The 27,810-nt window shown below is 34.2% G+C and overlaps 5 protein-coding genes across 6 annotated transcripts; 2 read left to right on the forward strand and 3 right to left on the reverse strand.

Annotated features, from left to right (window-relative positions):
• Positions 1–1,231: 1,231 nt before the first annotated feature.
• On the forward strand, positions 1,232–3,592 carry LOC108816919 (floral homeotic protein PISTILLATA). Its single transcript, XM_018589482.2, has 6 exons — positions 1,232–1,649; positions 2,635–2,696; positions 2,813–2,912; positions 3,003–3,032; positions 3,123–3,167; positions 3,287–3,592. Exons 1-6 carry the CDS (start codon positions 1,395–1,397, stop codon positions 3,419–3,421), a joined length of 627 nt encoding a protein of 208 aa, XP_018444984.1. The 5' UTR covers positions 1,232–1,394; the 3' UTR covers positions 3,422–3,592.
• A 1,185-nt stretch (positions 3,593–4,777) lies between these two features.
• Positions 4,778–8,186, forward strand: LOC108816916 (probable galactinol--sucrose galactosyltransferase 6). Of its 2 annotated transcripts, none has more exons than XM_018589478.2 (6): positions 4,778–5,003; positions 5,096–5,157; positions 5,238–6,580; positions 6,938–7,147; positions 7,232–7,366; positions 7,444–8,186. In XM_018589478.2, exons 1-6 carry the CDS (start codon positions 4,847–4,849, stop codon positions 8,048–8,050), a joined length of 2,514 nt encoding a protein of 837 aa, XP_018444980.2. In that variant the 5' UTR covers positions 4,778–4,846; the 3' UTR covers positions 8,051–8,186. The 2 variants fall into 2 exon arrangements, with proteins under 2 accessions (XP_018444980.2, XP_018444981.2); XM_018589479.2 differs by having other exon boundaries at positions 4,863–5,003; positions 5,112–5,157.
• Positions 8,187–9,065: 879 nt separating this feature from the next.
• LOC130497550 (probable glycosyltransferase At5g20260) lies at positions 9,066–12,679 on the reverse strand. The gene is made up of 4 exons (XM_056990438.1): positions 12,372–12,679; positions 12,111–12,262; positions 10,019–10,373; positions 9,066–9,837 (listed from the first exon to the last, which is right to left on the reverse strand). Exons 1-4 carry the CDS (start codon positions 12,594–12,596, stop codon positions 9,172–9,174), a joined length of 1,398 nt encoding a protein of 465 aa, XP_056846418.1. The 5' UTR covers positions 12,597–12,679; the 3' UTR covers positions 9,066–9,171.
• A 2,559-nt stretch (positions 12,680–15,238) lies between these two features.
• On the reverse strand, positions 15,239–17,241 carry LOC108814947 (heptahelical transmembrane protein 1). Its single transcript, XM_018587602.2, has 3 exons — positions 16,730–17,241; positions 16,552–16,627; positions 15,239–16,001 (listed from the first exon to the last, which is right to left on the reverse strand). The coding sequence occupies exons 1-3, from the start codon at positions 17,035–17,037 to the stop codon at positions 15,381–15,383; spliced, it is 1,005 nt and encodes a 334-aa protein (XP_018443104.2). The 5' UTR covers positions 17,038–17,241; the 3' UTR covers positions 15,239–15,380.
• A 5,016-nt stretch (positions 17,242–22,257) lies between these two features.
• LOC108817601 (sucrose-phosphate synthase 1) lies at positions 22,258–27,685 on the reverse strand. Its single transcript, XM_018590330.2, has 13 exons — positions 27,334–27,685; positions 27,138–27,227; positions 26,455–26,690; positions 26,210–26,273; positions 25,430–26,128; positions 25,048–25,161; positions 24,779–24,910; positions 24,509–24,685; positions 24,282–24,335; positions 24,132–24,194; positions 23,115–24,041; positions 22,869–22,996; positions 22,258–22,773 (listed from the first exon to the last, which is right to left on the reverse strand). Exons 1-13 carry the CDS (start codon positions 27,514–27,516, stop codon positions 22,503–22,505), a joined length of 3,138 nt encoding a protein of 1,045 aa, XP_018445832.1. The 5' UTR covers positions 27,517–27,685; the 3' UTR covers positions 22,258–22,502.
• Positions 27,686–27,810: the final 125 nt, after the last annotated feature.

A 27,810-nucleotide genomic window follows, 5' to 3' on the forward strand; every position in this document is an offset into this window, starting at 1 on the left:
ATCAAAACATCATCTATTTTGAAACATCCAAAACTCTCCAAAACATCATCTAATTTAGAACGGAAGGAGTATTACATGTAATCAGTAGGGGGCACGTGACCCGTACCCACCAAAGTGAGTCGGCCCCTGCATCCAATATAAAAACATATCTTAATTTTTAATTAAGAAAAATTAAAAAGCGTTTCTTAGATATTTTATTATTTTTACCTAATAAATAAGACCGTTTCTCATATATCTTATTACTTTTACCTACTGTGTAAGACCCAGGAACTTGCACAAGAGTTCTGACACGTGACCAATTTACGTGAATCAGAAAACAATAAACTTTTTTTGTTTTGTTTTCGACAAGCAATGACATTTATCCTTTAATAATTTAAGCATGATAACTTCCAATGGTTATAGCAAAGTCTGGTAATTTAAGTGCTTCTTTACTTTTGTTGTTTCTTTCTTATCAATCTTGACTTAACTTCAAATCAATTTATTTCACTCACTTCTCTGTCAGCATGATATCTTCATAATTCAATAATTTAATATGTTTGATTAATATAGTGTAGCTACGATATTCTATAAGACCTATATATGACTTGAAGTTCTTGAAATAGCAAGTCTTGGAATGACTAAAATAAGAACCTGTAAAAGAAGTAGTTATAGTTTCTACTGAGCTATTGACTTTAAATCCATATACTATAAGATTACAAATTGCAACAATTATCTCACTTCAATTTAATTTATTGTTAATTTGCTAGCTAAAAATGGATGTTTGTTTGCAAAAATGATTTATATGAAAATTGATCTTTAAAGATTTTGCCCCTTTTTTGCAGTTTCAAATTAATCTCGATCTTCAGTGCATCGAAAAAATATACTAGGGAAGAGACCAGAGGTTAGAATTTAGAAACAATAGTTTAACTTATCAAGAGAGAAAGACAGAGGCGATCAAATCAAATGAAAGCAATAAACATCAATCACAGGCAAAGAGTGTTAAGCAAATTAACTACATGTTTCAACTTGATTTTTACGTTACTTCAAAGTTTTTTTTCTTGCTAGTGTAAAAAAGAGGGATACTAGAGTTGGCTATATGACTCAGTGTAATAAGAGAATCACAAAACAAGCCTTCCATTACTGTGCCATCACGAAAGTAGCTTTGTTTTCCATCCCAAACTGTCAAAGTCCCACTTCACCTATTGATAAATGAAACACGTTCTCTCTCTCTCTCTCTCTCTCTCTCTCTCTCTCTCTCTCTCTCTCTCTCTCTCTCTCTCTCTCTCTCATCAATGTTCCTTTGAGACCAGTGCTCTTCCTTTTCTTCTCCAAATAAACCACATATCCTCCCCTCCATATCTTAACAATTTCTCATAGAACCCTAAAACTGAGAAAAGAGAGCTAGAGAGAGAAAGATGGGAAGGGGGAAGATAGAGATAAAGAGGATAGAGAACGTAAACAACAGAGTGGTGACGTTCTCAAAGAGGAGGAATGGGTTGGTTAAGAAGGCGAAAGAGATCACAGTTCTCTGTGATGCAAAAGTTGCTCTCATAGTCTTTGCAAGTAATGGTAAGATGACTGATTATTGTTGTCCTTCCATGGATCTTGGTGCTATGTTGGACCAATACCAGAAGCTATCTGGCAAGAAACTATGGGATGCTAAGCATGAGGTACTCGCTCTCTTTTCTTTCTTTAATACAGTCTAAAGTTTCTTCAGCCTCAAAAACTATTCTGTGGCCATCAATTTATTTTCCGAAAACATGTCAGAAGGCCCCTGAATCTTCAAGCCTAGATACAGATCTACTCTAGTGTTTTGTCTCAAGAACAAATATTCTGTGCTAAATATCATGAAACGGGTTTATTTAATTTTATTTTCTCAAAATATGTCAAAAAGGAAAGCCTCGAACCCTAGTTGCAGATCTACAAAGTTTTCTTTTTGTGTGTCTAAGCCTTCCAAGCCTCTTTATTGATTCTCTTGTACTCAACAAGACATGGAGCCACAAAACATGGAAGTTATTCTCTTCTTTCCTTTGTTTTTGTTTTTCATTTTATTCATGCTTAATTATTTTTAGGATCTTGATTATATTGTAGAGTGTATATCTAAATGTATTCACCAACTGTGTTGAAACCACCAATACAAACTTGAGAGAGCTAGCTAGTTAGATCTATGAGTAATTCCATTTTTAGGTTATGAGGTTAGTGAGAGGAAATTTGGGATGTGATATAAATACTAATGAACAATTTACTGATTTTACGTGTAATTGAAACTGGGAGATGCTTTTGAATTACTCTTTATAAGGATTGAATTAATTTCAAATTTTATTAATTAGTTCTGACAATCATAAGTTTAGTTCCAACAAACTGGATATATATATATCTTTATTAAGTAATAAGCATACAGAAGGTTGTATACCATTTAAGTTACTGTCTAGTAGTATATGTGTATACTTTAAACAATAGGATATATATATATTGTGCATAAAACATGAAAGGCTTTTTATGAAAAACCAGATTTGTTTCTTCAATATTGTTTCTGACATATATTCATGTTTATAATAGTGTTTATGTAAGTGAATTTTTTTGTTAAGACTAAATTCTTGAAAGCAATTATTGCTCATCTAATACATTATAAGCTGAATATTTTTTGGTGTTCAGAACCTCAACAATGAGATTGATATGATCAAAAAGGAGAATGATAGCTTACAACTGGAGCTCAGGTCAATCTTCACCCGTCATACTGCCATTTTTTACACAAGTATACATAAAACAAGTGATTAAAATAATCTTTGAAATATCAGCATAAATGATAAAATGCATAAAACTGTAAATACAGGCATTTGAAAGGGGAAGATATACAGTCTCTCAACTTAAAAAACTTGATGGCCGTAGAGCACGGCGTTGAACATGGCCTCGACAAAGTCCGAGACCACCAGGCATGCATACATCTCTATATACAAGCATATTATCTATATATACATAATCAAAATTCACAGTCAACTCTTTACTTGGTCTGCTTGGAACAGATGGAGTTCCTTATGACAAAGAGGAGAAACGTGAGCATATAACCAATTTTCTATTTAGTTTACTATTGAGATTTCGAACTGAATTATGTATTAATGATTACATCAACCATTTTTTGGCAGGAGAAAATGATGGTGGAGGAGAATCGGCAGCTCAGTTTCCAGCTGGTATGTATAAATGATAGCCATGTATTCATTAAGCCCTTAAGCATATGATTTGGTTTGAAACAATATATTGGTATGTTAAAGTGTGCTTGAGATATATGGATATGGTTTGGAAATTGCAGCAACAGCAGGAGATGGCGATAGCTAGCAACGCAAGAGGAATGATGATGAAAGATCATGATGCGCAATTCGGGTATAGAGTTCAACCCATTCAGCCAAATCTTCAGGAAAAGATTATGTCATTGGTCATCGATTGATCATATTTGAGATTAGCAATCTCATGGCCAATCTCTATGTCGTGTGGTTCTTTAATTTGTCTTTATAATTGTGTGTCCTTCCAATCTCGAGCCACATATAAACTCTCTATCCTGCTTTCTTATGAACTCTCTATGTATTGGTTGTGATTGATGCGTGTTGCTTTCACTTGATTTGATCATCTCTGTTTCTCTCTCTTGATAGGTTAACGATATTTATGTAGTGTTAAACGGATATAAGATATTTATATGCAAATAAGATAATAGTAGTTTCTGGCAGTCTCTTATCCGCCAACTCATGCATGAGGCCATGAGGGTGGTGTGAACCCATTGGGTCCAATTGGGACAATTATCTAACTTCTTCTCTCATTAAAATATACAAGTTGATTTGATTTCCCAATCACTGTCTGAGCAAATCATTCGTTGCAAGCGAATCATGCATCGCCGAATATATGCACATACATCAGTTGCAAACAAATAAACAACAGAAAAGAAACATCAAATTATTAATTTTCGTGTAGGGCTGTCTCTCTTTCTTTTAATTGATAGAATGACATTTTCTAGATTCTATAAAATCATGGAACTTTGGCAGGGCCCATGTGACCGCCCAACATCGAGATTGTTAAAGCAAGTTGATCTGCGAAGATAGTTGAGCCACTTGTGTGAGTTTCTGTCGATATAACTTTCGGTTTTAGAATTGGTAGCTTTCTATAAACTTATATCGATTTATAGTTGTAGGCGTTAATCTCATTTTTACAATGTTAATTGCTGAAATCCATTAACATATCCATCTGCCAACACGTTACAAGTAAAACGTCTATCTATTTTTCAGATTTTCAGTTAAAGAAAAAAATTAGATATCTCGTGATAATGATATTGATAACCCGCTGACACGATGACACGTACGACTGTCGTGCGGAAATATCTTAAAATGAAAAAATCTATGAATCTCTCGAGTTCGTCAACATGCGGACTGGACCAATGGGAATTTCCTTTTAACCCGATGTGTTATACAGCATATATCCTACGTGGCAACCTTATCTTTCCTTTTTAACTTGTCAACGGACAAATCTAACTTTTTATCTTAATTATTCTTCTTACAGAACCTAGAAGAATGAGAGCGAAACATGGTAGATTAGAAATCACCTGAAACATGTTGAACAATCAATCTGAAAAATGAAAACTGTGGTATACAAAAGCAAATACAATAAATATACGTCTTGCACAATACAAAAAGAAATCACAAAATGCGTGTTAAAGTTAAAGTAGTATTACCTTTTAATGAAACAAAATAAAATTAATTAATTAAAATACGGTGGAATCGGATAAATAGTTAAAGACTCTGGAGAAACTTGTAAAAAATAACTCAGCAGGAAGGAAGAAAAGAGAGAGAGAGAGAGAGAGAGAGAGAGAGAGAGAGAGAGAACAATGGCATCACAAGGATGTTTCAATGGAATTAACAGTATAAAAAGGGTTCATCCTCTGTTTCACTCTCTCACATATCGTTTCTCTTCTTCTTATCTTCAATTGAAATCCAAACCTCGAGCTCGCATTCTCTCATCATCACAGCTTCGTCTATCTTCTGGTATTGCATCTTCACCAAACCAATTCATTTCTCTCTTATATTCAATATTTAGATTCCACGTGTCTAACAGCCTTGTTCTTGATACACTCCATGTCTTGGATATCGCAGGCATTGTTCTTCATCTTCTCGACGGTTTCATTCTTGTTCATATAAGGTACTGTTTCTCTTTAGATCTGATCTGCTACATCGAGAACTCTTGATCTAAAAATTTGAATCGTCTGATATATATAACAGAGAAGCGAGGCAGCCTCGCCGTTGAAGAGGAGTTACATAGAAAAGGAAGAAGAGATGACGATTAAACCGGCGGTTCGAATCTCCGATGGGAATCTAATCATCAAAAACCGTACGATTCTAACCGGTTTACCAGACAATGTCATCACGACGACAGCATCAGAGGCCGGACCGGTGGAAGGAGTCTTTGTCGGAGCTGTATTCGACGCAGAGCAGAGTAACCACATCGTACCGATCGGTAAGCTTCACGATTCCCGGTTCATGTCTTGTTTCCGGTTCAAACTCTGGTGGATGGCCCAGAGAATGGGCCAACTGGGCCGTGACATCCCTCTCGAGACGCAGTTCCTATTAACCGAATCAAACGACGGGTCCCACCTGGAGCCTGACGGCGTTGACGGCGGAACCAACCAGAAACTCTACACCGTCTTCTTGCCGTTAATCGAAGGCTCGTTCCGTTCGTGTCTACAGGGAAACGTTAACGACGAGGTGGAGCTCTGTTTGGAGAGCGGGGACGCCGACACTAAAACGTCGTCGTTTACTCACTCTCTGTACATTCACGCCGGCACTGATCCGTTTCAGACGATAACGGAAGCTATCCACGCCGTTAAGCTGCACCTCAAGAGCTTCCGTCAACGCCACGAGAAGAAGCTACCGGGGATCGTCGACTACTTCGGGTGGTGCACCTGGGACGCGTTTTACCAGGAGGTCACTCAAGAAGGCGTCGAGGAAGGGCTCAACTCTCTCACCGCCGGCGATACGCCGCCGAAGTTCGTCATCATCGACGACGGTTGGCAGTCCGTCGAGAACGATGACAACAACGACCCGGTCGAGAACCCGGTTTTCCGGTTAACCGGGATCGAAGAGAACGCGAAGTTCAAGAACAAGGATGATCCGAGACAGGGGATCAAGAACATTGTCGACATAGCGAAAGAGAAACACGGTCTGAAGTACGTGTACGTGTGGCATGCAATAACGGGTTACTGGGGCGGGGTACGACCCGGGGAGGAATACGGGTCTTCGATGAAGTATCCGATGGTGTCGAAGGCTGTGGTGGAGAACGAACCGACGTGGAAGACGGATGTTATGGCGGTTCAGGGGTTGGGTTTGGTTAACCCGAAGAATGTGTATAGGTTCTATAACGAGCTTCATAGCTACTTGGCTGCTGCTGGTGTGGACGGTGTGAAGGTGGATGTGCAGTGTATATTGGAGACTCTGGGTGGTGGTTTAGGTGGTCGTGTCGAGTTAACGCGTCAGTATCATCAAGCTCTTGATTCCTCTGTTGCTAAGAACTTCCCTGACAATGGCTGCATTGCTTGTATGAGCCATAATACGGATGCTCTCTACTGGTAAGTCTTTGCACTATCTTTTACTCCTTCCGTTTGGAATTATCCATGTTTTTTTTGGAAAATAAATTGCTTCTAAAATATACATTTTTTAACATTTTTGGTGCACTTTTATTAGATAATAATGGTAAATTATAAATTTCGAAGAAATTAATTATGTTTATTGAATTTGGATTGACTAAAAGTTGTAAGAAATGGTCAATCACAGAAAATAATACATTTGTAATCAAATCTTAAAATGTTTGTAAATGTGTGAAACCTCCAAAACATATCTTTTTGAAATGGAGGAGTATTAAATTTTGTGTGTTTGATTTGAGTATAAGCTTTTTTTTTTTTGTAACTTGGTGGATGGTGATGCAGCTCCAAGCAAGCAGCTGTGATTAGAGCATCAGATGATTTCTACCCTCGTGATCCGGTGTCACACACCATCCACATTGCCTCGGTTGCATACAACAGTGTGTTCTTGGGAGAGTTTATGTTGCCAGACTGGGACATGTTCCACTCCGTGCACCCTGCTGCAGAGTATCATGCCTCTGCCAGGGCCATTAGTGGTGGACCTATCTACGTTAGGTGCACATCTCTCAAAAATCCATTGTACTGATTGCAAACTCACACTGTTACTTATTTGTTTGTTTTTTTGTTCTTGATGGGTAGTGATGCTCCTGGAAAACACAACTTTGATCTTCTAAGAAAGCTTGTGTTGCCTGATGGATCAATCCTTCGTGCTAGATTGCCTGGTAGACCAACACGTGATTGTTTGTTCACAGATCCTGCTCGTGATGGTGTCAGGTAATAAGCAGATTGGCTTATAAAGAGAAAAGTTCGTGTTGCTCGTTTTCTTACTTTGTGCACTGTTTGGTTTTCAGCTTGCTAAAGATATGGAACATGAACAAGTACACTGGAGTTCTTGGCGTGTATAACTGTCAAGGAGCAGCTTGGAGTAGCACAGAAAGAAAAAACATATTCCACCAGACGAATACTGATTGCATCACTGGCTCCATTCGTGGTCGTGATGTGCATTTAATCTCCGAGGCCTCCACTGATCCAGCAACATGGAATGGAGACTGTGCTGTTTACTCTCAGAGCAGAGGGGAACTTAACGTTATTCCATACAACGTGTCTCTCCCGATCTCACTGAAGATCCGTGAGCATGAGATCTTCACTGTGAGCCCTATTTGTCATCTGGCTACTACCGATGGTGTCTCATTTGCTCCGCTTGGTCTTGTGAACATGTACAACTCGGGAGGAGCTGTCGAGGGACTTAGATATGATGCTGAGAAGATGAAAGTGGTGATGGAAGTTAAAGGATGTGGTAAATTCGGAGCTTACTCATCGGTGAAGCCTAAGAGATGCGTTGTTGAGTCAAGTGAGATCGCGTTTGAGTATGATGTCTCCTCTGGTTTAGTCACTTTTGAGTTGGACAAGATGCCTTCAGAGACCAAAACATTACATGTGGTCGAAGTTCAGTTATGAAAGTCATAGCTTGTAACTTGTAAGAGTTGATTCAAACAATATTCATTACATTACATGTAAAACGGTTTGATTATTGTTGTAGCTACTTTTGGTGTTGTATTAAATCTAGTTATTGAAGCAATTTGATTTTCAATAAGTTTTAAGATGATACTAGATTTTGACCCGCGCTTTTGAAGCGCGGGATAATTTACGATGAAAAATTTCACTAATAATTTAACAAATATTTTGGTTATTTTTAAAGAGTGTGTATTTAAAATATTTTTGCATTTAAATCAGTATTTTTAAATTCAACTCGATTGTGATTATACCGGTTAATCCGAAGATTTGACAATTCAATTTATGTTTTTAAAATATTCATATTAAAAAATCACTAAAACCCGAGACTAACCGATTGAACTAATGGATGACCGATATGTAATCTAATTGGATTTAAATTGTAATAGTTTCATAATTTGTAATCTTATAATCGAAATTTTAAAGTTCACTATTTTGCAATTTATGAAATTATGACGTTTCTACAAAATTTTAAAGAGAAAATGATAGATATAAAATAACTAAAATTAATTATTGTATTATTTGGAAACATTGATAGTAGTATAAAAAATATATTGTTTGGAAACATTGATAGTAGTATAAAGAAATAAGTATATTGTTTGGAAACATGGATAGTAGTATAAAGAAAGGAACATTAGTGACTTAATGTATGTTTAACTATAAAGTATGAAAGTGTATTTAATTTAAAAACTTACAAAATAAATGTTAGGTCCAACAGAATGTTTCTGTTTTAATAAGATAGATTAGATAAGGTTGAGAATTTTTTTTTAGTTGTAGTTAAACCATTTCAAAATCTCCAAAACCATGAATATTATTTTTAACTGAAAAGCTGCATTAAATTACTCTAAAATCACTAGAAGCATTATAAAAATTACAGCTTATTTTTTTTTTCAGTAAAAATGAATTTTGAAGTAATTTATCAGATAACAAGTTTAATACCACTACATTTAAAAAATAATTAAATTCATATTTAAATATCAGTCTATTTTGTAATTTAGATGTTTACCTTCTCTCGTTGTATACCAATATTTAATCCCTAAAGAATCTAGAAAACAGACTATGTAGAATCACAAATTCAACCTCATGTTTAGCCTTCTCAACCAGACGGAGTGAAGAAGCATTCTAAGCATGTCAAACGGTTGAGACGGTCTATTGAGAACGAAATGTCTCTGTACCTGCATGACCCTTCTTTGCAACACCAAGTAGCGTCTCCATGACACGTTCTTTAGTACGGTTTTAATCTCCGGGATCTTCTCAGAGGGAATATGAATGGTGAACTTACTCCAATCAAGAACGTCAGAGAAGGGCAATGCGTAGTGATCAGAGATGATGACTGGGACACAACCCAAGCTAATGGATGCAACGATTCGAGGGCTAGCCACTTCGTAGCCACTAGGGCAGAGACAGAACCTAGCAGTGGACATGAGTTTGAAGTAGTCTTGGTTTTTGGGTAAATACTCGTGGACTTGGACCTCTTCGTCTTTGTCTTTCCAATGTTCCAGTAGGATCTTGCGGATGTAGCCGTGTGAGCCGCCTGCGAAGAAAGCAAGGATTGGTCGGTCATGGCCGGAAGAGCTGGATAAGCGAGGTGGGCCTAGGTGCCTCGCGGGGATGTTGATCTCCGGGATTGAGACATCTCGTTGGGGCATGAAACCTTCTGATGTGTTGGCGTTGCATAGGACTCTTATCATGTTTTTCAGCATCTCTGGGTTCGATTGAGAGACGTCTGGTGCCTGCAAAGACATCTTACAAGTGTTACGTTATAATAATTCATTAGTAACAAAATTTAACGTCACGTTTCTATCTCATTTCCAAATTATTATTTACGCATAAGCTAACTGCTAACCTATAGTGTAAGAACAACAGGTCAATGGACGTATGAATTATAATAATAGAGAGTGAAAGAAAACGAACCCAATCATGGCAAGAAACGAAGAAATGGTCAGCTCCTTGGCTTCTATTCCAGTAAGGATACTTGCGAGCCACGACAGTGACGTAGTCAAGAAACACTTTGTGAAGTTGTTCTCTGGAGTAGGTCACGAGCGGGCGGTATAGGTAATGAACCACGTTGGCGACGCTGACGGGGATGAGGAAGGTGTGAGCCTCGTCCGGGTGGCTAGCCGCGAATGGGCTCATACCTCTCTCGATCTCATCCATGAATTGGCCTTCGATGCTATATATGCTGTTCATTGGACCCAAGTGCACTAACGGTATCTCTCCTTCTCTATACACCCACACTTTAAATCTCTTCTCCATCTCTATATGGCTTCTGCACAATTTCCCAAAGGAAGTTTTAGTTGGCTTGAGTTGAACTAGTTCGTAGAAAAATAAAAAAATATTCTTAAGCAACTATGTTCTATTTGTAGTCTCAAATACCTCAAATTAGCATCAATCAAGTTTGGAGTTTTTTTTAGAAGGATAACTCAGAATTAAATAAAAGAAACTGTGCTACTTTTGAGTAATTAAATTAACTTAATTTTCTTTAAATAAAATAACAGAAAGATGTGACTTTAAGTGTGTGCTACGTTTTTTTACCCGCCGGTTATTGTGACTGAGCATAGTTTAGTTTCAAAAATACAATTAGGACTGCTTAAAATCCGTAATTTGAAATCCAAATCGAAAAATCTGATATCTATTCGGTCTTGTAAAAAGTATCCGAATAGATTTTGTTGGATGTTACAAAATATTTCTGAACCTTAAGTTTTATTAAAAGAATTTAAACGGATAATCCAAAAAAAAAATCAAAGTATCTAAAGAAACCGATCCAAATGTTCAAATTAATATACACTATATATTTGAAACATAAATGTGGACTTCAAATAGTCAATTTCATATTGATTTTAAAAATTCCATTCTATATAAATAATTTTTTTTATGTTTTGCTTTTAAAACTTTAGATTTTATTTAGGGTATCTTTAAATCGATCAAATATAATCTAAATCTGAAAGATATATAATTACTTTGTGGATTTTACAATGTGATATAAAAACTGATATGTTATATTTTAACACAACCCGCAGTTGCAAATTTATTATATAGTAAGATTTAAGATATATTACAAAATAGAACTAAAATTCGAAAAACCAATTTGAATCTGAACAGGTACCGGAAATAAAATTAACCGTGTAGACCTAGATACAATGTCTATTATATATAGATAGTATTAAACCATGAAATAAAATCAACCGCTTAGCCTATAAATTTACATTTATCACCTAAATAGCATGGTGTTTACGTAATAGCTTATAGAGGTTTAATTTGCATCTGGATTCGGTGAAACCTTCATTTTCGTATCGAGTTTTTAGTTTTTACTGTATACATTACCTTTTCTTATGTTTATATAAGAAAACAAACTTATTTACTTCAAAGAAGATGTATATCCATTAGTATGGACTATGGTCTATGGATACTTATATAGATCAATCTCGAATCTACCGAGATGTGGAGATCTAAGCGACTATGATGTATTCAATCTCTTCGTTTCCCGAAGCAAACGAGTAAATACACCAAGAAAATCGAATTTATACGATATCCTATAGAAAATTCAACTTCTATGAATATTTTAGTTATGAACTGTTAAGAAGAATGATTTTTCTGTAAACTGAATTTATTAAATAAATGTAAATTTTGAATTTATCTTTTGAAATTTCAAATGAGAACTAATTAAGGAGCTAAACATGTGTCAACAATTAAATGAAAATTTATGGTGTTATTGTATTGAAATGAAATGGTATTGAACACTTGCGATGTGTTAGAAAAAAACTGAACACTTGAGAACAGGCTTGATCTCATAATATTTGAAAATCTATAAATTAAATGAAAAGAGTAAAACGACAATTATTAAAAATATGTTAAATTACAAAACATCATAAATCATAATGTCTTTATTAAAAAAAATATTTAATCATTTCCTAGTATTAAATATAATAATTTTGGTTGAGAACAAAGTGAAAAAATGAGAGAGGAAAAAAAAAAGGAAACGGAGACGGAAAAGAATGAAACTTACTGATGAAATGCATAAGCGTTCCTGTAAACGGCTCCATGAGGAACAAAGGTTTCTTCATTCTCCGATGCATACTTCTTCGACCTAACGGCCTCATGTATGGCCGCTCTTGATTTTGCTAAACCGTCTTCTATTACATTCCTCGTCTTTTCTTTCTTATCACCAACAAATAAAATAGTTCAAAATAAATCCGAAAATACTTGGATTACTGAAAATAAAAATGTGTCCTCCATCATAGAAACACCATCTATATTATATATATACCTTTTGAGCACTCCGAATTAGTGTGAAGTTTGATGAAGGGCTGCTAAACTCCATGGATAGGAACGGTGAAGGAGACAGGGCGAGAGATGTAGCATCCACGAAAGAGGAGAGAGTGTTGGAGTTTAGGTTTGGAGAAGAGTGATGTTGATAAAAGAGGAGGAGGAACAGAAGAAGACGAGTTGGTGCTAGAGAGAATCTCATCGAAACAAATTCTGATTGTTTCATATTTTTTTCTCTTCTGATTAACTAGTTGCTTAGGATAAGAGGATGCTTTATAACACATTTGGGGCATGCATGTATATTTATGAGAGGAAGAAACATATCTTCTTCTTATAATATTATAATTTGATTCTTTAGGAATTGCTAAAATAAAACCATCTAAGGGAAAATAAGGTAAAAATGGTAACAGATCAAACAAGGGGGAATGAAACCGAAGACTAATAGACTCAAAACAATGTATTAATTTGTATTTATTGCATTGGAAAATGCTTACCGAATCTGAAGTTTTTTTTCAATAATGCCGCGTTTGGCAGTGTCTATCGTTAACACTAATGATGGCCCTAAGTTTCGAAGTATGCTTAATTTTGGGGTCAAATTTAGATCCGTTAGAAGAAGAATAACGCAAAATCTATGTAACCATGATCAGATTGGTTTCGTCTGTTATTCAAATGTGGATTGGTTAAGCATGATTTTAAACCGAAATAAATTCCCAAAAGAAATCAAGCATGCACCAAGACAACATATGGCTTTGTTTCCAGGTCCACGCAATATTCCAGAGAGCCAAAGCTTTGTTCATTTGTTTTCGTCTCAATAAGAGGGCTAGAGGAGTTCGCTAGTGCTATGAAGTAAAGGGGGCTACTTTAGTGTTAGCGTGATCAAACTTTAAATTATGGTACTAAATATCCTCCAAATGCACGGTGACTAGTTGGTGAGACTCTATAGTATTATAGTGGAAACTAGGGTTATTGGTAAGTGAATTTTCGTAAACATACAGGAAATAGCTTTCTATCTCTTTCTTTCACAAAAAATAAACCACCAAAATCTGTAGATTTCTTTTTTTGAAAAGAGTTTTGTGACATTTTCAAAAAAGAAAAAAGTGCTAGTCAAAATGACGGATTGGTTCTTGGTTATTGGTTATAGATTCTTGGATTTTTAAAATTTTATTAGAATTTATTGTTATTGGTTTAAGAATTTTTAAAATCTAACTCAAGTCCCTTATTATTCAAAAAATAGTTATTACTGATTTTTTTAATTCTAACTAAATCTAATGTTATTTGGGAGATAAATTTTATTCATTTTTACTCATAAGATTCAATTTTCAAAATATCATATGTATTCATATCAAATATCTATTGCACCTTAAATCAGATTATATGTCCAAAAGTATAACTTATTACATTTTATGTACCTTTGCATTTTTGAATATATAATTATATTTATATTTTTTATCATTTTGAAAATATAATTATATTTATAAATGTTAAAATTTGAAAATTAAAAAAAAAATTAAAATAGTTTCAAAAAACATTTTCAAATTTCAAAAAAAAATTGAAAAATTGAAAAAAACTTATAAAAAGTTCAAATTTCAAAACATATAATTTGAAACTATAAAAAAATATTTTTTTATTATTTATATATTTATAAAGCAAGTTTGTCTCTTTACTGAAATCTCTTTTATTAATGAAAATCTAAACCAATCTAAAAAAGTTATGATCAAATTTTATAAGTCAATGTATATATATTTTCACAATCCACATAAATGTTAAAATCTATCAATACTTAAAATTCTTAAACTTTACACAAATTCATCTTCCAATAACCCTCCCAAGATTTATATAGAGTTTGTTGATTGTATAAGTTGATAGATTTGTTAAATTTGAAAAGAGTAGTAGAGAGTTCTATATATTTTGAAAAATTAATAAAATAAGTTAGTAAATAATGATTTTAAAATCTGAGGGATATTATATATATATATATAGTATTTTACAAATATTGTTTATGAGTTAAATGGTTAATAATACAACCTCAATAACACTAACTTTTATATATTTATACAATCATTAAAATCTAACATTTTTGAATAACAAAATATTTTGTATAAAAAAGTTTAAATCACCATATCAATAAAAAATTATTAAAAATGTAAGAATTTATAAACCAATAAGACTAGACTTTACAAATTATTAAAATCATTAAAAATTAATTCCCACCAACCCCCTATAGAGTAAAATAAACATTTTTATTATTATAAAAACAAATTCTTGCTCCATCATTGCAGGTTCGAATTCCTTTCCTTCCTTTTTATTTCTTAAAATAAGAAAGATAATTAAATTATTATCAAGTTTATTTTATTTTATTTATTTATAAAATATAATTTATTATATACACTTTTTAATATTTGGAAAATCTTAATTAACAAACACTTAATAATAAGTGTAAATATTGGCTCACAAAATCTTCATAAAATTAAATCTCATCTGATAGAAGATGAGAGTATACTTAATCTGAAATTTGAGGTAAAACTGTTTAATTTTAATAAATTTTTAGATTTTAAGTAAATTTTAAAATTTGTTATGATTTGTTAAACCATTCTAGAATCTTAGTTAGAACCATAAAAATTGATACTTTTATTATTATAACTAAGAAACCCCACACAAACATTATAAAAATACTTAAAACACTCTAAAATCTACAACTTAATGGATTTTAGAGTTTTTTTATGAATTGACAAGTTCAATAAAATTGAATTTTAGAACATTTTTAAAATTTCAGGTCTGAACAATAATGAATTTGTCATTTTAATACAAATGGGTTTTGAATTCCTAGTTCTATATGATTTTAAAAACTTTTCAGTGGCAAAGATTTGATATATAAAACCATATTATATTTAAATACCACAAATGGAGTTACAATTCAATTTAAACAACAAATGGAATTATTACATTTTCCACGTGATACAGACAAATTAATTTTGTTTTTGATCTTCAAAATAATTACAAAAATAAATGTTTAACAACCAACATGGTCACGCCAATCCAAGAACAAGAGAGCAGCTGCATAGTGAGACAAAGCACCCAACAAAACAAACACATGGAAGATCTGATGACTATGCCCCACACGATCAAACCATCCCGGTTTAAGCCTCTCAGGCACTCTCCCTACATAGAACCCGGTCCCAACAAGATAAAACACTGCCATGCCCAGCTCGTACAAGAGCGTCACGTTCCTTTGCGGGTTTCCCCAGTTGACCACAAGCGCATGGATAGCTGGCACGATTCCGAAGAGCCCCATGGAGGCAAAGAGTAAAGCACGGAAACCTCGGTACTTGGGAGAGGAAAGTGATGGAGTGAAGAGTGTGATGATCGTGAAGATTCCCATAGAGGTGATGGCCGCAAGGTAGATGAAGTACCAACGAGGAGTGCACTGGAAGATGTAGTAGATTGGTGGGAAGAAAGATGTGATGATCATGGCGGTGATACCAGCATAGTCTATGCGGAGGAGGAAGACGTTAACGTCATGGGAGTGGCAGCAGAAGAGGTGGCAAATGCTGCTCGAGAGTAGGCAGAACATTGAGCCCCCTAAGAAGACGAAGAATGGCCATCTTGCTGCATTCCCTGGATTCTTTGCATCCTATACAATCATCAACATTTGATAACACCATTAGCTTTCATTTAATCAGAAATACATTTTTATTTTATTTCTCGAAAGTGTTAATTAAAGCTGTATTTTATTATCAAACAACATGTTAGTTTATGTATCGATTTCTAATATTTTCCGGAAGATCTTATATCACTGAGTTGAATTCTATAATCTAAGAACTACATTATGTTGACTTGCTTAAAATATACTTATAATATAAATTAATAATTTGTAATGTGATAGTTTCATAGACGTTATCCTAATTTATCAATTCGATTTTACGTTGGTATTGGATTTCAAGAGAAAACATAACCGATATATTATATTCGTAATCACGTATCAAAACTAAAGAATAAGCACATTAGTGATAAATGCATTGGAAATTTTAATCAAAGCCAATTAGGTACGTATATCTATTGGCTATTGCTACAAGATACATCACTGAATAATTCGAAAAATTAAAATAGTGGTTGCATACTGAGATCCAGTTAAAACATCTGGTTATATATATAGACATTGTTAAAAATTAAAGCACACTTACCACGGGGAAGAATTTATCGTGATGCATAATGTTGGCGACGGTTAGTCCCACAAATAAGATGAAACCAATTAAATGCCTGTCAAGACAAAACACACATTCACTTCATCAGAAACCAAACAATAACCAAACAAATAAAATTGAAAATGAAATAAATGTTGTTAAAACAGATAATACTAACGTCCAAACGTTGAGGGACTCATTGTGGAAACTGAAGACGCTGAAGAAAGCATCTCTGATAGACCATTCAGCTCTGTAATAATTCAATATATATTCGTTATCCTTCATGTACTCCGGAAGCTCGCTAAACGACATTAGCTCTCCTCGTTTTCTTGTCTTTTGCGGTTTCTTCTTCTTCTTCTTCTTTATTTTCTTAGCACCGCTGCTTTCGTCTCCATCGTGATCATCTCCGGGAGCAATCTTGCTCTTGCACTTGCTGTTGCCGAATGACACCGTTTCTGGTTCTTCTTTCTGGTCATCTTGGTCCATATATGGACTCTAGTGACGATTATTCAAGAGAAGAATACTTGTTTTATATATGATTCAGAGATCAGTGGAAAAGAGAAGAGGGTGGAGAAGATCTGAGATATAGAGAAATATATATAAATGAAAAAGAAAATTTTTATCGAAATTATGTTAAAAATATTGAATTTAAGTTTTTATGGGTGAGAGGGAGAGAAGTAAGGAAGATGGGAAATGCAAAGAGACAGCTACACCATTTAAAGAAGAAACTTAAGTACGCCGGTAGGAGTTGGTGTCTTGTTTTCATTTAGTTGTTAGTTAGGTTATCAATAAATTCTTATTTTCATAAGTGTTCTGTCTTTCCCATTTTATAGTATTTTTTAAAAAGAAAAATATTTTTATTTTACATTATAAATAGAAATCTTTTGTTAGAGATGAAATTACATATTTTACAATACCCATCAATTAAACTGAACTCGACCCATTTAACAAAGAAATGATCAAAGAGTTTTCCCCGATTTGGGAAAAAAAAAGAAATCAATTATAAATAGAGAAGACCTGATTCGAAAAGTTCTGCATAGTTTACCTTGTTTTTTTGTTTAACATCAAAAAACTATTATATTACTCAAATTTGAAGTAGTTTGGGTAATCAGACTGGAATATAACAACTAAAATAACAAAGAAATGAAAAGTACGAGCGGTCATAGCTAATGAATCAGCAAATACATTTTGATTCCTTGGAATATAGTGAATGATGAATTCCGTAATTTTTTATGAGTTTTAGTATTTTCTCTTGTTAATCAATATTTGATCATTTTGATCTTCTGACAATCGTGTTTCAAATCATCTTCGTCCGTATATACTTAATTCAGATTAAAAATATTTTATGCTGGCTTTATATTCAACAATAAATTATTTGAGAGTTGTTTTTAAATAAATGTTAAATTTATTCAATCCAGAAACCGTTTTACATTATCATAGGATGTCTTTATCGGAGTATTGCAAAAGAATAAATAATTAAACAATCATATGAATTTTCCACACTCAAGGTCTTGTGGTAAACCAGAAACGTAGCCCTTCTTCATAGCGATTATCTCCCAATGGCCTCATAGAACTCAGATTATATGTGAATTAAGATTTCTGAAAGGTTTATTGTTCACCTGACTTTCTGTATTCGACTCTCTTAGAACATTCGAAACTAAACAAATAATCTGGAGAAATAAAATAACATCCAAACTATTATTTTAAAAGTACTTATTGAAAGTAATCAAATGATAACATGATACAACATAAGTAAATTTACTTTTCAATTGGCTGATAATAGGATACAACATAAGTAAATTTACTTTTCAATTGTCTCGCCCTTTTGTTAAGTAGTCGGCAACAAAATAATGATTAGAGGAACATACATGCAGCATTTTAGTTCTTGTTTTCTATAGTGTTCTTAAGAGCATCTCCAACCATACTTCATAATTTATTCCAAATTGAGAAATAAAGTTAAAAATGAAGTAGAAAATGGAGTAATGCTTTTATTTTTTGGTCATCACTCTATTTTCCACTCAATTTTCAATTCAATTTCTTAATTTGGAGTAAATTATAGAGTGTGGTTAGAGATGCTCTAACTAGAACAAAAAAAACAGATGGAAGTTGTTGCAGAAACGATCCTATATTTTCTAATGGAAATTGTTGCAGCACGTTAATGTCATTTTCAGCTAGTTGCTACTAGAATGGATCACTTTTAAATGCCTTTATAAAAGTTGGACCGAGACTTTAAAAAGTAGTAGATGAAAAACATTTAGATCATTTCCAATGTATTTTTATTTTATGTTTTCTGAAATAAAGAAATTCTGTTATATATTTCTAATCCATATATATATATAAGTATATATTAAATAGGTAAATATATTATAGAGGTAATATTTGCTCCAAAGTAAAGTATACATATAATATATATATATATATTTTTTTATAAACACACATTGGAACAAATATAATCTCTATAGTATAGTTTCTGTAATGTTTAAAATATAGGATAAATTGGAAAAAACCTAATAAAGATATATTTGCTTTCAATGAATTTTAGTTCTCTAAAATATATATTTAATATATTCTTTTTTTATTTACAACTAATAAACATTTATGAAACTTGAAAACTAATTCGTTTATTTTATTTTTTTACAAAATTTTATATGATCCTATTTAAACTACAGATTTACTTAAAGAATTAGTATGTCAATAAAAATATGTGACTCTATTTTTATAAAAAAAAATATTTCTACAAGAAAAATTATCATAATTATAATTATTAAAAAACTTAAAAGTTAAAGGACCGTTTTGAAAATAAAAATATGTCTCTATAATAGAAAATACCCTTTCTTTCTCTTAATATAGAAGAAAGATATAACAAGATATATTTTAGAAAGAAAAATGAAAGTCGGTTGGAATATGTTTTTCCTATTATAATATTTAAAGTTGAATATAATAATGAGTTAGGGATGTTCATAAAAACTATAGAAAGAATTATAAATATACTTATATGAAAGGAACTCGAGCATTGGCGAACCTAGGTTGCCCAAGATGGTAGCAAATGCCTCATAAAAAAATTGTTAAATACACCTAAATTTTAGTTATTTAACTTTTAGGAAAATAACATTCTCTATCTATATTTTAAAAGTTTATATAGATTGTCCCCACCAAAATATAATCTTACATTCGCTACTGAACTCGAGTGTTGCTAAAAATGGACGAAAATATCTACACACAAGGAATTATGAACTTTCTTCACATATAGTTCATTTATATTGTGTGCTATTTATGTAGCTACCATTATCTTGATGTACTATACTGTTAGACAATTTCCAAGTTCCAACACATTTTAAAGGAAAATAACATGATACTAATATTATTTTTAATACATTTTGTTATTTTTGAAAATAAAATATCTTTGAAATAAAGCTAAAATTACTGCAATGTAATCTTTTAAAATTACATTTATCTATATATTTTGGCAACAAAATAATGATTAGAAAAACATACATGTGCGCAGCAGGTTACTTCTTGCCTTATCTTTATAATACTATAATTAGAACAGAAAAAGAGAGCAAATGGAAGTTGTTGCAAAAATGATTCTACATTTTCTAATGAAAATTGTTGCAACAAGTGTTTAGTGTCATTTTCAGTAAATTGCTACTAGAATGGATCACCTTTTAAACGACTTAATAAAAATTGGAACATGACCTTCTAAAGTAGGTGACAAGTTTCTAGACATCGTTAATATATTTTTTTCTAAAATAAGGAAATTTTATTAATATGGTTATAAATGAAAGCATTCCTCTATTATATAAATAAATGCGATTTGCTTTAATGTATGTCAAAAAAAGAATTCTTCAAGTTTTAAGAGAAATATAGAATGCTTTCATTATTATTTCTATATAAGAGACAATTTTCGTAATAAATGAGGAAATTTATTTAAGCAAATATTGGAGTAAATTCAATTCATGTAATAAAATTCGTCTATTTTTAGAGAATTATAGAAACAAAATAAAAATGATCTAATAGAGATGTATTTCTCTCTAATGGGTTCTTTGATATTTTCCTCTAAAATATTTTTATTTTTATTTTTGTTTACTACTAATATATTTAATTTATGGAATATAAAAACTAACCCATTTATTTAATTTCTGCAACATTTCATAAAATTATGATACTCTTAAAACAAAAAAAATATTTAAAGGATTATAAAAAGGTGTAAAATTTTATATATTAAAAATATTCATTTTAAATATAACTATAAAAACTTAAGAGAAGAAATATTTTTCAAAATAAAAAGTACATTTATTTCTTTCACTAAACATATAAAATAGCAATACTTACTTTCAACAAAAAGAAATAGGGATGAATTGATGTAAATTTTTATCTATTAAAGATAAAATAGCAAAAAAAGAAGATAAAAATAGCAATGAGTTGAAAATGCTCTAAGAAACTAAAAATATCATAAAATAAAAATGATTTAAAGTTACTAAAAATTGTTATAATAGACGAATATGTCTAAATACAAGGAATCATAAACTTTGTAACATATAGTGTATTTACATTGCGTGCGTTTATCTAGATTCCAATTTCTTGCTGTAGCATATTATTTAAAAGAAAAAAATCATCTTTTTATATAAAACAAATGTTGTAACCTATATGTTTTTCAGATATACTTTTTTGTATGTCTCAGTAGCTCGGCATAAATACTGTTAAAAATCAAATGTTGTTTTATTATGTCTCGTGTTAACATTTAAATCACATCCTTAGTAAAAATAACATGATTTTAGACTATTTCTAATTTATTATTTTATTTAAAATAAAGTAACTCCGGAATAGATTTAGAGTTAGATCCAATGAATTCTTTGAAAACATTTCGCTATACAGAATAAAAACAGAGCTATGCTATTTCTTCCTTAAATAGAAAATAAAAAAATATTAGTAAAAAAAAAAATATAGATTGGAAAACTTTTTAAACAACCTGTGAAAAAATCTCTCTTTCATTTTAGGTTTAAAATGATAATTTGTTGTTTCGATCAACTACGTCTCTGACTCTTATAACATAATCATCTAAAATCAAATAATAGTACTAGTCAACGAGTTACTCTTATACTTGTCAACAGGTTTTACCAAAAAAAAAAATACTAGTCAAGAGGCAAGGTGATTTATTGCTTATAATAATAGTCTTTGAAGATTCATATTTGTTGAAGCCTTTTTCGGGAAAAGGAAAATTAACAACGAACGGCCAATCGGCCGTCTAAGACCATCTCCAACCATAGATATAGTATTAGAGATCAAAGTACTTTTGGATATAGTTCCAAAAAAAATCTAGATTTAGAGACAACTGTGAGTATTTTTCATGTTTTTGATTTTATTGAAACCTTATTAATTAGATGGATACTCATTTAAAAGTGGGTTAGATACCCCTTTGAAGATGGTCTAAGTTTCCCAAAAAAATTCACCCCTGAAGAACCCCTACAAAACCAAATCAGGTAGGCATGCGTTGACTTGACTCTACGTACGTGCCTATATTATCACTGGAAAAACTCGATTTCATAAAATACTTATTAATATGTAGCTTGTCTTTGTTAAATATAGTTGAGAAGACAATGACAGCTTTTCAAAGACTAAGGTTTAATTTAGGATAACTGCCATTTGTTTGCCTAATGAAAAACTTGAAGGACTGTTTTTTATTTAAGTTTTCTGATAACATTTAAACACCGGAAGAATCTCTTCTTTTCTTTTTATTATTACAAAACATGTTGCACAAATTAAGTAGACCCAGTGGGTGTCAAAAAGACAACCATATGAAGAGTTCGGTATTTCCGGCAGCTTATGTACGACCGTAGTTATAAAGAAACAAAAATAAACCAAACCATGCGGTCTATGAAACAGATAGTAGTTTGCATTTGGTACCACCAACCATAAACGATCGAAGATGTGTTGGGTCTTGTCTCAGAGTTTCAGTCTTCGAGAAGCTCTAGTTTCTTCAGGGCATCACGAACATCCGAGTCCAAGCGTGCGTGAACCACGTTGTTGCTCTCTAAGGAGATCACATCAGTGAGTGGATAACTCCGGTTAGCGTGCAAGGCGTTGCTTGCGCTGCACGATACCCCTTCTAGAACAACGCTCTTGTGAAGTCCTCCCAGCAATCCTTCGTAATCCGTGTCGCCTGATTCTCCCACGAACACCACCATTTTCGCCATGTCAATGCCCCAACGAACGAACAAATACCTGGTTCACCAACCATATAACTCATTAGTAAGAAGCAATGCTCTCGAAATAGAAACCATAGTTGCTTACTTGTACCACAAGTTTAGTGTACTAACCTTAGGGCTTGTATACGAGAAGCCAGCACCGGGATCACGTTTATTCGAGTGCCGTTCTGACTATAAACGACATGGCAACGCAAGGCCTGGATCCTCAGCAGCTTCCGGAGCTCCCTAACTGGAGGCACCTGAGAATAAAAAAACCAAAATAAATATTCAAAAAAAAAAACCAAAATAAATTAAAGAACTTATAACACAGAGCTAAAGAAGATTCTTAATAATGGTAACGCCTGATTTAAACTTTACCGCTGCAGGTTTTTTTACTGCAAAGGTGTAACAGTAGTCGGTTGAAAGATGTTCAGCAAGAGTGACAATCTGCTCGTCGTTTTCAGATTTTTTCTCGTTAACAGAAGACGCCCAACGGATCAAAGTCTTCCTCAGCCCTTCACCACCCCAGCGATACTCCACGTGGGAGTGGTAGTAAAAGTCAACAACGAAAGGACCGTCTTCCGAGTTGACAGACGTGTAGTAAAGATCGCTCCCGCTGTTGCACACGAAAGCGTCGAAGTCATTAGGGTTCAAACCTCCTGACACCAAGAAAGATTGTATCTCAGAGATCGTTAGAGACGTTGACAGTATGAACCCAACGGTTCCTTCAGCTCTCTCCTTTTCAACTGCCTCTAGAATCCTTCTCGTAGCCTCTAGCGTGTCATTCTCCCCATCGAAATCAAGAGCAATCACGACGATAAACTTCCTTCTCCGAACCGCAGGGAACTTTCCAGAGTTAACCTCTGACTTCTCCAGTGATCCCATTTTGCGACTATCTTTGCCTTTGGACCAGTTCATAACCGCGGCTTCGATTTTGCTCTTCCTGTCCATGGAGGAGCTACCGTCTTGGTTCATGGAACCGTCGTTGTTGCCGCCACTTCCACCGTCGAATGAGAACCTTAAGTTCAAAGATATGTCCTGAATATCTCTCAGGGAATCACTGGGTGACTCGGGTTCTGAATTATCACCGCCATCGTCGCTTTGCCATTGGGGGTGTCTTGGCTTGAAGCTGGTTATGCGAGATAGGTAAGTTTTGCAATGCTCTGGCCAGGAGAATTGGTGTATGTTCTTCAGCCCGTTTTGCCTACACTTTGCCCACAGCTGCTTATCGGCAACAAGCTTAAGAAGAGCTTCAGAAATAGATTGCTGATCATGGGGATCTATAAGGAGGCCATTGTCTAGAACCTGGGAGAAAAAAATCAAGGTATATATTAGAACAAACAAACAAGAAGTTATTGTAATAGTCTTGAGCGTTTTTATCGTAAGGATACATACCCGGTGTATATCTACAGGACCACCATTTTTTGTAGCAACCATTGGCAAACCATGGGCTGCAGCCTAGAAGGTTAAAAAAAAAACACACATTCTATTACAAGAATGAGTTATGAAACAACCACATTCGACCGTACAAGGAAAAAAAGATACCTCAATGAGAGTAAGTCCAAATGGTTCGATGAAAGCTGGATTGATGAAAACACCCTGCAAAGAATCATTGCACCAAAAAATAAATTTACTAAAGAGAAGAATCTAAAGAAGCATTCTAAGTAGTATTCAAGCCGTTGGAATCAAACATGTGAAAGTATCATAATATACAGATCTTGAATTAAGTAAGCATGACATGGTTATACTGTATAATGAACTGCAAAGAGTACCTTAGACTTTGCAGCTAGGCGATATATGTCGGGAACATCTGACTGTTTGTGATGTTTAGGGTACGCAACTTGGCCGTAGAGATCATACTTGTCAATTAGCTTCAGAACAGAAAGGAGAACAGAAGAACTCGTGCTCGACATTTCATCAATCCCATCACGGTTACCCATAATGAGTGCCTGCAAAAACCAGATTTATGGAAGATGAGTAAAACAAAACTGGTGATCGAAACAGAACATCTAAACAAAAGTCACTGTACGATATTTACATACCAGGTTAGCAAGGTCTCTCAGTGGACGACATTCTCCAAATGCCTTCACTAACGTCGTGATGTTCTTTTTTGGGTCGGGCCTCGCAAGGGCAAGTATCATAGGCTTTCGGGAATTTGAAAAGAAACGCATTATCTGCATCACATGTAGGATTTGGAGGTTGAGTAAACGGCTTGACAGAAAGATAATGAGAAAAAATATGTTAATATCTTCTATTTGTTTCTCAGGTGAAGCAGACAAATGTGATGTAGATGCTATATTCAAGGAAGAACCTCAGCCCATATTGGTGGATCTCGAGAAGTTGGTTGCTCCTCATTCCCATCTGCATCTTCCATATCACCATCATGTGGGACAATATGATTGAACTCCATCCCAGGTGGAATTTTCTGAAACAAAAATAAATAAACAGAAAACACTTTTGTGATGCTACAGAGATATGGAAACATTAGAGTATTAACTCTTAACCAATAATCTACTTATGTAAAACTTAGAAGACATGCACAACAAGTTTAAACATAATCATTCATAGCCCAAAGACACTCTAACAGTAGTTTGTCACCAACCAAGACCTTGTTAGCACTAGAAGTATATATTTCAGTCTGTGTTGACCATTATTGAGTATCAAGAGAATAGCTAAGGTGTTTAGTAACTTACAACCATGCGAGGCATGAACCGTCCATAGCAGCTCACATTCCGCTTGATCCTTGCTCTCAGTTTACGCTCCAGTATGGGGTCAAAACCATCGTACAACCTCCATTGCTCATCAATCTCCTGCCGGGTGCTAGTTATCACCATTTCAGAAACATCAAGAGACAGTTCCTCACCCTCGATTCGACGCATGATCTTGTAAGTTGAATTTATCTCTTCTTTTGAAAGGCGGCCTTGTTTCAAAAGCTGCTCCAATTTATCTCGGCCGAGCGAGTGGCCAGTGAGAATCATAGGCACATTCAGTGCACCTGACAGCAAAGCAGCGGCGTCACCAGCATCAGCATAGTGTCCATGGATAGCAGAAGGCCAGATCGGCTTCCCACCACCAACTTGTTCGCCGAGAACATTGGACATTTGCATGATGTGGTTCATGGCACCATCAACAAACTCAGCAATGTGAGGCCATAGAAGTTCTTTTGGAATATACTTATCCTTTGGACCAAACGGTATCCTCACAATATAAGCACCGCTGCTCTCTCCCATCTCATCCGAATAATCGTCAGAATCTCTAGGAGTCAGCATTTCCGTGGGTTCGCCATAACTCCAGTCAACATCTGGTGAAGACACTTGTCTGGTGAGCAAGTCGACCCTATAAACTCCTGGCATTGATCCCAAAGCTCGTGCAAGTTCCACAACATATTTAACCTGTAACGTAAGAAGCAAAGTGAGGAGGACTTGCCTACCATTGTACCGCATTACAATCACTCAGATGTTCAGTATCGTTACCTGACCACCGGTATCAGAATCACGGCCGAGCTCCATGTTCTCACCACGTATGAGACCATGAAGACTGCATGCATACTAAGTCAATCACACAAGAACACTCCAAAAACTTTCCACTATGCTTACTAATTCTCAATTAACAGATCATTTGCAACATGTTTACTCAGATTATATATGCTGAAACAAGCCCTGAAACTATGAGTTTTCCAAGTAGATAGGGAAAAGCAAAGGCTATTCTCAGCACGGACCTTATCAAAACAAGATAGAGCTTGTTTCCTTTCTGCTGGTTAGCCCATATCTCCATGGACTCAGCAGAGTTAATGCGGGGCAACCTGGGTTTGGTGCCATGAGTAGAGACATCAGTGACGAGATCTCCTTTCTCTCCCTCGGAAAACTCCTCGGACATATCAGCTGTTGCCTCCCTGCGACCTCTCTCACGCTCAAGACGGCGCTTAGCCAGCCTCTGCGCCTCCTTTTCCTCATGCTGCACAAACATAAGAACATGATGAGTTTGGCAATACTTCAAAAATATCTCACTGTTCCAAGTGCAGAACTGACCTTTATCCTATGGGGAAAATCATAATAAGCAAAAAGTAACAAGATCAATCAAAAGTTCATAGGATATATATTCATAGTTCAACGATCCAAGGTCATAAAGGTCAAGGAACACATTGAAAAGGTTGAAACTTGAAAACAGGGGAGACCAGAATAAACAAAACAAAAAATATTGACTTTGAGAGTCAAAACAACTTAAGATCAACAAGTCTAGACTCCGTCAATACTTAAAAATTATTCTCCAGAAAAGTAAAAAAAAAAAATCCACACTTTTAAGAAAAAGTCAGGACCTTTGAATAGAACAGTCATAAACTCTGTTGTCTCAGTTAAATATACATATATGCATCCAAAGTAGAAAAAAGCAATAAAAAGCAACCTGCTTCTTTTGGCGAGCGAGATTCCAGATCCTCCAACACATATTCTCCAACCTCGTGTTCCTCTCTTGTGGGCTCCTCGTAGCAACCGCCTTTTACAAACCAAACTCATGATCAAGATCACTCACTCACTCACACGATTTTTGCATAGTATACAAGAAAAAAAAGAAACACAACAGAGAGAGTGAGTTGCGTTACCTTGACCCAAGATCTGTGAAGATCAGTCTCATCGTAACCAGTGATGACTTCCTCAACAAAGTAACGGCTTGGAGTGAATCTGCCTCTCTCCCGTAGAAGAAGCGACGGTCTAGCATCGTCCAGTGGCTGCCCCACGTCCAGTATCGCCTCCAAGTAACTGTTCACCCAATCGTTCCCGGCCATTTTTTGATTTTTGATTTGATCCGAGAAGAAGAAGAAGAGTGCTTTGGCTTGGCTTGATATATTAGTTATCTCGTACGTTTGGTTGATACCTTTGCTTTTTCTTTTCTTTTGATGATGGGAGGGGAAAGACGACAAAAGTAGTCAGCTGTAGTGACGAGTCATAGGACACGCATCCGTTTCGAACGGCTCAAAACTCTGCTCCTCCTCTTTCTTAACCTTTTCTTTATTTTATTTTATTGTTTCGCTTTATTTTAGTGTTGGTCTTTATTAAGGAAAAAATAATTGTCAAATGAA

This window comes from Raphanus sativus, chromosome 7, assembly GCF_000801105.2.
Source record: "Raphanus sativus cultivar WK10039 chromosome 7, ASM80110v3, whole genome shotgun sequence".
Lineage (NCBI taxonomy): Eukaryota > Viridiplantae > Streptophyta > Magnoliopsida > Brassicales > Brassicaceae > Raphanus > Raphanus sativus.

Bases quoted from the DNA above. Each gene is read 5' to 3' on its own strand.
- LOC108816916 (XM_018589478.2), top strand. From the start codon at position 4,847: ATGGCATCACAAGGATGTTTCAATGGAATTAACAGTATAAAAAGGGTT. The intron at 5,158-5,237 runs GTACTGTTTCTC...TATATATAACAG, and splicing joins TTCATTCTTGTTCATATAAG to AGAAGCGAGGCAGCCTCGCC. The intron at 7,367-7,443 runs GTAATAAGCAGA...TTTGGTTTTCAG, and splicing joins CCTGCTCGTGATGGTGTCAG to CTTGCTAAAGATATGGAACA.
- LOC130497550 (XM_056990438.1), bottom strand. From the start codon at position 12,596: ATGAAACAATCAGAATTTGTTTCGATGAGATTCTCTCTAGCACCAACT. The intron at 12,263-12,371 runs GTATATATATAA...GTTGGTGATAAG, and splicing joins TAATTCGGAGTGCTCAAAAG to AAAGAAAAGACGAGGAATGT. The intron at 9,838-10,018 runs GTTCGTTTTCTT...ATGTCTTTGCAG, and splicing joins TCGTTTCTTGCCATGATTGG to GCACCAGACGTCTCTCAATC.
- LOC108814947 (XM_018587602.2), bottom strand. From the start codon at position 17,037: ATGGACCAAGATGACCAGAAAGAAGAACCAGAAACGGTGTCATTCGGC. The intron at 16,628-16,729 runs GTTAGTATTATC...TTGTCTTGACAG, and splicing joins GAGTCCCTCAACGTTTGGAC to GCATTTAATTGGTTTCATCT. The intron at 16,002-16,551 runs GTAAGTGTGCTT...ATGATTGTATAG, and splicing joins ACGATAAATTCTTCCCCGTG to GATGCAAAGAATCCAGGGAA.
- LOC108816919 (XM_018589482.2), top strand. From the start codon at position 1,395: ATGGGAAGGGGGAAGATAGAGATAAAGAGGATAGAGAACGTAAACAAC. The intron at 2,697-2,812 runs GTCAATCTTCAC...CTGTAAATACAG, and splicing joins AGCTTACAACTGGAGCTCAG to GCATTTGAAAGGGGAAGATA. The intron at 3,168-3,286 runs GTATGTATAAAT...TGGAAATTGCAG, and splicing joins GGCAGCTCAGTTTCCAGCTG to CAACAGCAGGAGATGGCGAT.
- LOC108817601 (XM_018590330.2), bottom strand. From the start codon at position 27,516: ATGGCCGGGAACGATTGGGTGAACAGTTACTTGGAGGCGATACTGGAC. The intron at 24,911-25,047 runs GTTCTTCCTTGA...CATGTGATGCAG, and splicing joins ATCCACCAATATGGGCTGAG to ATAATGCGTTTCTTTTCAAA. The intron at 24,042-24,131 runs GTATGTATCCTT...TTTTTCTCCCAG, and splicing joins GTCCTGTAGATATACACCGG to GTTCTAGACAATGGCCTCCT.